Genomic DNA, 9,345 nt, shown 5'->3' with positions numbered 1-9,345 from the left:
AAAACCTATAACACCTGTCAATCATCTATTGGGCGGCACGAAAAGCATCGATAATGTGGGTCCCACCCCGTACATATGGGACATTTTCATTAGCGACGGATGGACTGTATACAGCGCCCTGCGGACGCAATCCGCTTTCCTTTTTCTGCCAGGGGTCATAACCTACGAACAAAACAGCAAAAGAAAATGAGCGAACGGCTGCTATCAACAGCCTCATCACCGATGGCCTGCTTCAGCACTTGCCGCCTCCTCCCATCAGCGCGAGCCTCCGTCGTTCGCCTTCCATCAGCGAGAGCCTCCGTCGCTCGCCTGCCGTCATCATCTTTCCTTCGATCGTCGCTTCCTTCTCCCGTGCTCCTCCACCGGGTAAGTACTACCATATACTATTTCTTCCTTCACTTTCTTTTTCACTGAAACGTCTCTCTTTCTACTTCTGTGGTCTCGCAGAATGCCTGGAGAATGACATCAATTGAGGTGGCCCGCGCGTCCAGTGGTGCCGCCTCCGCCACTTGCTTTGCATCCGATTTGGAGCAGCTGAAAAGCGCGAGGGAAGATATCAAAGAGCTTCTCAAGACGACTTTCTGCCATCCCATTCTGGTAATGTCTCCCCCACCTTTGATTTCCTTTCTCGTTTTCGATGCTTTGAGTTTTCTGTTTCTAGATTCCTGCCGGCGATTTCTCTCTACTGGAAATGGATGTTCAGTCAACTCTAGATCGATGCAATGTGGGGAATAACGCCGTGGAGATAATGTTACTTAAGTGTTCTGTTTGATGAGAAAACAAGTAGGCAGTGTTTGGATGTTCAATCCAATTGAACTGGGAAGATGTCCAAGTACTCATGACGAGGAAGTAGCCCTCAAGGAAGAGTGGCTGCGTTTCTTTCGAATCCAAACTGAAAGTCGTGCAAATGCAGTCCCGCCGGGTCCTTCCATGTGAATACTAAGGAAGGAAATCGTAATTTGGTCATTTTAAATTTTTATTAGACTGAGTTGGAAATCACAATCACTGAAGAATTTCAACATCTGAGTGATTGCATGCAATATCGAATTGGATTGGCTAAGGATTTGACATTGCATGCAATTGCCTAGATGTTTTGGAAATCACGATTTCCTAAGAATTCAACACATAAAGTGCTGTTTGGTTGCTGCTTAATAACGAGTTCACCTCATTTTAGTTGACAGTCAGTAACTATGTATTAGAGATTTGGTTAGGGTTAGAAATGATCTTGATTATGATCTCTAATATGTAATTACTGAGAGCTAAAATGAGATGAAATTATTTTGAAGTGGCAACAAAACAGGGCCTAATATTTCACCAGAATACGGGTCAATTACTATTACGTAAACAAGGGGATTAGATGTAAGCAGCTCAATGCCAAGAGGGGGGAAAAAAAGTAGCAGAATCAAACAGTTATAGCCGAGTGTTATTAATGTAGAAAAGAACAAACAGTTGTTGAGATACTTGAAGTGCAGGGACTCTTACTGAAGGGCTTTGTACCACTTCCAATTTTAGTCAAGGTCCTGTCAAGATGGAGGGGTCTTCTCAAGAGATATTGGATTCGGCATCCAAAAAAAATAAAATAGAGCCATGGAAGTTAGGCGTTATGTTTTATGAAATTAAGCTTTTTTCTGGCTGGTTGCCCAGAATGTGAAGCTGGGGTACTCTTTGCCTGGCATCCCAGCTGCTGATGGTGTTGATTCAGAGAGATGACTGAACCTATTTCCAACATCCTTCTTATAGGGAAGGATTCATGTGTACAAAATGCTCGGTTTGATGTGAACAAAGTAACAGTTAAACATACTTACATGATATTGTTTAGGTAAGTCGATGATCTAGACTCATTTAAAAAAGGAAAAGAAAAGAGAGAGAGAGAGAGAGAGAGAGAGAGAGAGAGAGAGAGAGAGAGAGTAATTATGGTTGTTGACACTGAAGTCTGGTTGTTGTGGAGGGACAAGCAAGGATGAGGCTAATTATGGTTGTTGACACTGAAGTCTGATTGTTGTGGAGGGACAAGCAAGGATGAATCCCAGCCTTGGAGGCTTTCATTTGTATTCAACAAAACTCACTCCCTTACCTCGAGGCTAAACATTTAGTTTGCCCACGTTGGCAGAGAGGTGAAGTTGTTATCAGATGTTTTTAGTCAGAGGAGTGATGGTCTCCCTGCTCTTGTAATTGAGAACTTGTTCCCCAGTCCACTACTTGATGTATCTTTTATCCTTTGGAAAAAAAAAAACTTGTTTTTACTTCTTTAGAAAAAAAGATAATGAATTTTATTTTATTTTTTTTGTTTAAACTTTTTAATTTAAATGAGACAGTGGGAATTCTAAACGGAGATAGTGAGCATAATTTAAAGATTATTCATTTAAAATGGTTTTTGTATGCCTCTAGGTTCGTCTAGGATGGCATGATGCTGGTACCTATGACAAGAACATTGAGGAATGGCCACAAAGGGGTGGAGCCAATGGCAGTCTAAGATTTGAAATAGAGCTGAAGCATGCTGCCAATGCTGGTAATGGAGGTCCAGTCTACACAATGTTACTTGGGTCAGTGTTATGCTTGCCTAATAATTTTGTGTTTCAGGTCTTGTGAATGCGTTAAAACTTCTTCAACCTATTAAGGACAAATATTCGAACGTGACGTACGCGGACTTGTTCCAGTTGGCAAGTGCTACAGCTGTGGAGGTCTTTCTCTGTTGGATACTTGCGATTATTACTCTGAACAGATTTTATGATTGAAAAGGATGACTGACTTTCTACTATACAATTTTTCAGGATGCTGGAGGCCCCAAACTTCCTATGAAATACGGAAGAGTGGATGTCTCTGGACCTGAACAGTGCCCTGTTGAGGGAAAGCTTCCTGGTTAGATAATCATTCCCGATTGGATGATGGATGTATATGTCATTCATGCATTGCAGCATGCATATTTGAACAAGATAACATATTTTCTGTTGCTTGATGACTTTGTCGTTTTGTATTCATATCTTGAACTGAAACGTTGCTATACAGTGTCAAACTGTTTTGCAATTGGCATCTCTTGCTATCACCTGATACTAACATTTGGTGGTTTGTTTGAGTACCTTGACGTCCCATTTCACCTCTTAAAGAGGTCCTATGTCTCTAATACGTTTGTATTGCTCCTCTGCTTATTATTTTTTGAAAAAGAACTTGGAACTCATAATGCATTTCTTGTAATACACAGCATTTTTCCCCCTTTGATCCTTCAGCTTGCAGCTTTGCACTGCAAGCTGTTTTCGTGATGACCCCATGTTGTTTTCCAAATTGACGAACAGTGAGGATCTATTTTCATTAACAGAATTCATGTGATCCATGGGACTAGAATGTTAGGCATCTGGTAGTCCATTACTGTCACCATACATGTCACTCCTAACTCATGAGTTTAGTCTTTTCTTTGATGGTCGCTATATTCATTTTCATACCTGGCAAGATTGCCACTCAACCTATCTACTGATCAGTCCTGAATCTGAATTGCTTGTGTTTTATCCGATTTATCATCATTGTCTGCAAAGCCTTATCCCAACTAATTGAGGTCAGCTACATGAATCCCTTTTCTTTTTCTTTTTTTTGATAATTTGATATGCTTCAATGTATTTTCAAAACCAATCAAACTGGTGTTGATAACTGTGATACCAATACATGTTAGTGGTTCTAATACTGCATTATATGTTTCTCAACAACCTGGTGTTGACTGTCATGAAGATATGCGGTAGGATAGATTCTTATATCTTGAAGCTGAATATTCTCAAGTTACTTATTGGATTTTTCAACTTATTGTGCTTTGTATGAACCTTGCTATTCCTGGATTTCTCATTTCACAAAACGATATTTTCATTATTTGGCCCTCACCAACATTTTCTTCTTCTCTCCTTCTGGATATTTCAGTAAATAAAATATTAGTTCTTTGTCCATGTTAGATGCTGGTCCCCCTTCACCTGCTACACATCTTCGTGATGTCTTCTACAGGATGGGCCTTAATGACAAGGTTACTCTCACCATCTCTGTATTTGAATCGTAGATTTCATACTTCATTCTTGTTAACCTTTTGTAATTAACTGCATTGGTTATATTTGCAGGAGATAGTTGCATTATCTGGTGCACATACACTGGGAAGGTCTAGACCAGAACGTAGTGGTTGGGGCAAGCCAGAGACAAAGTATACTGTATGTGGTCAATAATATTTTGGGATTTTTCTACATGTGGAATGCTACTTATTTGAAAGGAATCGCTACAGAAATAATCTATGAGTTATCAGGAAAATTTGTACTATATTGGCCTTGGCACTTTGATCAGTACACAGGACTGACATATACACCCATAGGAAATTCTTCAAATTAAAGGAAAAATATATTTCTAATCAAATACATTTATAATCTCCTTCCTGTCATGTATTTTGATGCATTGCACAAATGATGCAGTCAACTGCAGCTGATTGCAGCACTTGTGTAGTGCATCAAATTTCCTTTCAAGTATCAGCAAAACTCCATAGGATTGGGTTCTAAACAAATTTGGTACAAACAGTATTGAGTGAATCACCTTCAACTAATAACAGGCTGGCAGCCGACTCCTCTAGGAGAGCTCAAACCTCTGAATTGTAATCTCTCACACCCAACAGCTCCACATACTCCAACTTCACATTCCCTCTGTTATCTGGAAAGAGCCCTAATTCCCTTCTAGGCCTAGAATATTTTTCAATTAGGCTTAGAAAATCTGACCGGTGAGGCTTCCATCTTTCCGCTGTCACCTCAGAGACATTCCTTACAAGAGTCCTGATTTCCAACCCCTCATAAAGTCACCCATCCAAAGCTTCTAAAACAAATTTGAGCCAGCACTTGAAATGTATGGGCTATTTTTTAGTCATCTCTTTGACCAAGTGGAAACATGAGCCTGTGCTCCAAAAAGTTCTACTATCGGCTCCTTTCAAGCAGCAGACAATTGAATAAAATGAAGTGGCCGGAACTCCTGTGGAAATCGGCAAGATCTTCAACTCTCTGTGTATATTTGATCATCCTTTTCATTGGTATAGACACTTGATTTTTGTTGAAAGCTTAGTGGCCAATCTATAAGAGGTTGAAATCTCCGACTCTGTGTGTACAATTGGCTCTCTAATCAATGCAGTGATTCTTGGATTATTTGATGTAGGCTCTCTAATCAATGCAGTGATTCTTTCAATCTATTATGGATGTTACATAACTCTCACTGTCTGTTGCTTCACAGAAAGACGGACCTGGGGCACCAGGAGGACAGTCATGGACCGTGCAATGGTTGAAGTTCGACAATTCTTATTTCAAAGTAAGAAGCTTCACTAGTCTTTTTAAATTTAATTGTATGATGATTTTATGGCTACATTTGGAAGTTCACCGTTCTCAATGTAGTGCAAGTGGTAATGATTGCAAGAATTGTATGATGAAGATGTGGGTAGAGGTGTACACAAGTCGAACCGAGTCGAGCTGGGCACAACTCGACTCCGCTTGGCCACTTGCTGAACCCAACTCGAACTCGGCTCGGCTTGGCTTGGTCCTTGAGCCTGACTGGCCAGCTCGGGCTAGTTCGAGCCAAGTTCTCCTGTGCAGCTTTTTCACAAACACATGGACTGCACCTTCAAAATCTCACTGTCTGTAAAACAGCAGCAGTGGTTTTAGAGGTATTTCATCAAACACCTTCTAAGCAACATAAAAATCAAGAAAAAAAAGGGTATGTTTCATATACATACCTTGCCACTAGCCACACTTCGTTGAGTCATTTCATCAAACACTTGGTGAGCAACATCAATATCAAAGTAACCGAGTCATCGAACTGGTTCGATCCGAGTTCGATTCGAGTTGGGTTCGATCCGAGTCGAGTTGAGCTCGGGCAAGCTCGAACTCAATTCGAAATTTTTTCGAGTTCAAAAAATCAGCTCGACTCAGCTCGAACTCAGTTTTGAACTGAGTTGAATCGAGCTTCTTCGAGTCGAGTCGAGCGAGCTAACCAAGCCAACTCGGTTCGTGTACAGCCTTAGATGTGGGCCCCAAAAGCCCGATTTAAGGGTCCTACCAGCCACCCAGTGGGCCCCACATATTGTATTTTCTTAGAGGTTAGAAGAAATAAGGATGCTTTGTACAGTTTTGGCTTGATTCTTTGGAGTCTTTATTAAATGTTTTGAGGCTTTTTTGCCAGGAATCCAATTAGGTCTTTTTGGTTACCTTTGGTAATAGGTTCCAAATATATGTGGTCTTGTGTGTCATGAAGTTAGTAGTTTTGTATTTTGGGGATTTGTGCCTTGGCTATCTTTAATAGGATATATTGACATCTCTGGGTATCTTTAATAAGATATATTAATATCTTGGGAGCTGTTGTCAGTTGTCATATATTAATATCTTGGGGGATCTTTAGTAAGATAAGTTAATATGAGGACTAGAAAGAGATAAGCATAAGAGAACAAAAGGAAGGAAGAGATTTAGGGGTTCGTGTTTTTGTGCGTAGATGTTGAATTGGAATGAGATTGGAATAAACAGATTGCAAATTTAGGGAGAAAACGTTCTTTTGTAGACATTTAAAAAAAAGAAACCCTTTGAATTCTGTGATGTGTGCAAAAATCCATTCTTCGTCTCTTTTCTTCTTTTCATTGTGACAAACATCTCTGAGATTTTGAAAATAGCATGATATTTTCATGATAAATAAAATAGATTTTCAACATTACCATGTTAATAACAAAAGATTTTCAGTCTTGGCAGTTTTCAATTTTATCACGATATTTATTCAAAATTTAAATTATTCAATGCATATATACATATATAATTTAAATCATATTAATTAATTAATAATAAATAATTTTAAATCAAATTATTTTCAGCGAGATTTTCCTGGTTATATCCGAGAAAAAAAATGTAAAAATGCTGAGAAATTGCCACTGTGCTTCTTTCTCATTAATGCTTGCATCTCTATAGATGCCTTTAATGGCAATGACATAGGAATAATAGCAAAAGTGCGAGTTTAGGGAGAACATTCTCTGTACAGAGAGAGAACCTTGCTAAAAATAAAAAAAACTTTGAATTGTAGTGTGTGCAAACATCCATTCTCCTCATCTTTTCTTTTCTCATTCACATCCTATGTCACAATGCCAATACGATGGTTGGTGCCAAATCGCAAATTAGATATGTTTAGACCTCACCATACATGTCTCACTTGTGATTTTGGCTGGGAAAAGAGGGAAATGGAAACCAGTTGAAGCAGATTCCATTGTCTGCACAGATACGAAAACCAGACCTACCCAATATCTCAAAATTCCCACCAACCTTGATTTGATAGTACATCCAACAGACCTAATTCTGTTTCAATCAGGATATCAAAGAGAGGAGGGATGAGGATCTGCTGGTTTTGCCGTCTGATGCTGTTCTATTTGAGGATCCATCTTTCAAGGTAAACACAAAGGATGGCAATATTTTCCAGGCAGGAAGGCTAGGCAAAGGGTTACATCTTTTGTTTTACCTCCACAATACAATCACATGGTTGCAGGTTTATGCTGAGAAATACACAGAAGATCAGGATGCATTTTTTGCAGACTATGCTGAAGCTCATGCCAAATTAAGCAACTTGGGTGCCAAGTTTGATCCTCCCGAGGTTTGTTTACTGAACGAGCTCCGTTATTGCTACTTGCAAAAGTAGGATTTTAAATCCTGCTCTCCCAGGTTACACGTGTGTACGATCTGTCTGTTTATTGGGTGCGCCCCACTCGGTGTCTTGGCATGAAATCATGCTAGTATGATCATGAGGTGGAACACATTCATATGTTGAATACGGACAATTGGCCAATTTTTAAACCATCCATTGTTCATGCACGTGACTGACCTGATAAGAGGAATGGCCTGATTTTTGGGACCCAGCATCTACATGATGGGGCCTGCCTGATGAACTACCCAGATCTTGTACAGACATGCCACATAAGTATGTGTGGGGCAAGCACGATTCTAATCCTACTCTCACTAGTGGCCATAACATTTCTCTTGTTTGAATCTGAATTACTAATGCAGCAGTCTTTCAATCGATAACTTCAAATAAAATCCATCTGCTGGGACCTTTTGCCCCCCTTTTATCAGGGTCTCTCAATAGACAATGCCATGCCAGAGAAGTTTGTGGCATCGAAGTACTCATCTGGAGAAACCAAGGTAGTAAGCTTAGACACTTGTAGTACTGTTATTATGCTTGTGAAATATTTCATGCAAGACACCCTTGTGAAGAAGATCTATTTGTGTTTAATGGATTGTTTTTGTCCCCCTTTCTTTTACTGTCATGGTTTGCAGGCTGTTTAAGAAACAAGAATCGTGTTTTGTTCTGCTGTGTTCTTTTAATAACACACAAGATGAAGCTTTTCCAACACACTGTGAACACCTAAAACATGCAAGTCATACTCCAAGGAGAAGGAATAAAGGGAAAATAAAATGAGTGTTGTCTTTGAATGCAGAGAGAGCTGTCGGATGCCATGAAGCAGAAGATGCGGGCAGAGTACGAAGCGATCGGCGGCAGCCCAGATAAGCCTCTCAAGTCCAATTACTTCCTCAATATCATGATTGCGATTGCTGTTTTGGCACTTTTGACATCTATACTAGGGAACTAATGCTTTTGTGTGGTGGTTTGTGTTCCCTTTGATTAATCTATGAGGCTCGATTACCTTTCTGAGTCCTTGATTTTAGTGTTTGTTTGTTGTACGAAGCCAGGTCTTCTCAATTAAATCAATGAGAAGGGGTACATTTTGAATCTGCTGTTCTGATGCAGAACGGTAAGCTTTGGTTTTAAGGCCTGTTTGGATATGAGGAATCCATATGAAAATAATACGTTTTCCCTTGATTTGACATTGATGTTTGTTTGGATTGTAAAGGAAACTGTGGATCGTACATTGTAGTTACTAGACTTATCTACAGCTGATGTAAGATACGAAGTGTCCGTATTAGACAACTGGAATCCTGCTTTCTATCCAAATAGACCAAACACCACTCTTTTGGGAATCAATGGGGAACAATGCTGGAAAATTGTAATCATTATAGCATTATAGTTATCCATGTCCATACCTTAGATTCCTCATATCCAAACAGTCAGATGGGGGAATGATAGGGTGAGCTGCCAAGGCCACCCCAAAGAGCTGGACAAGGTTCTCATGTTGATGTGATGGAACACTGAATTCATAAGAAACTTCAGAGATGCGCCATGATTGGTGTCGGGTGGCCAAGCTTGATGCCTACAGTTTTGTATGTACCAGGGTGGGCCACCCCAAGAAGCTTAACCTGTGTTTTATTATTATTACTATTTATTTATTTATTTTCATGAGAACTGTGAATAATTTGGTTTATCTTC

The 9,345-nt window shown here is 39.7% G+C and overlaps 1 protein-coding gene across 2 annotated transcripts; it reads left to right on the top strand.

Annotated features, from left to right (window-relative positions):
• The first annotated feature begins 84 nt into the window (after positions 1-84).
• On the top strand, positions 85-8,848 carry LOC131236620 (probable L-ascorbate peroxidase 6, chloroplastic/mitochondrial). Of its 2 annotated transcripts, none has more exons than XM_058233926.1 (12): positions 85-366; positions 448-597; positions 2,389-2,509; positions 2,581-2,681; positions 2,772-2,859; positions 3,933-4,000; positions 4,092-4,178; positions 5,233-5,307; positions 7,339-7,416; positions 7,513-7,617; positions 8,094-8,162; positions 8,459-8,848. In XM_058233926.1, exons 1-12 carry the CDS (start codon positions 100-102, stop codon positions 8,609-8,611), a joined length of 1,362 nt encoding a protein of 453 aa, XP_058089909.1. In that variant the 5' UTR covers positions 85-99; the 3' UTR covers positions 8,612-8,848. The 2 variants fall into 2 exon arrangements, with proteins under 2 accessions (XP_058089909.1, XP_058089910.1); XM_058233927.1 differs by having other exon boundaries at positions 8,298-8,686.
• Positions 8,849-9,345: the final 497 nt, after the last annotated feature.

Source organism: Magnolia sinica, chromosome 2 (assembly GCF_029962835.1).
Source record: "Magnolia sinica isolate HGM2019 chromosome 2, MsV1, whole genome shotgun sequence".
Taxonomy (NCBI): domain Eukaryota; kingdom Viridiplantae; phylum Streptophyta; class Magnoliopsida; order Magnoliales; family Magnoliaceae; genus Magnolia; species Magnolia sinica.
The sequence above is the reverse complement of the archived record's forward strand: the minus strand, read 5'-3'. Positions and strand labels throughout refer to the sequence as shown.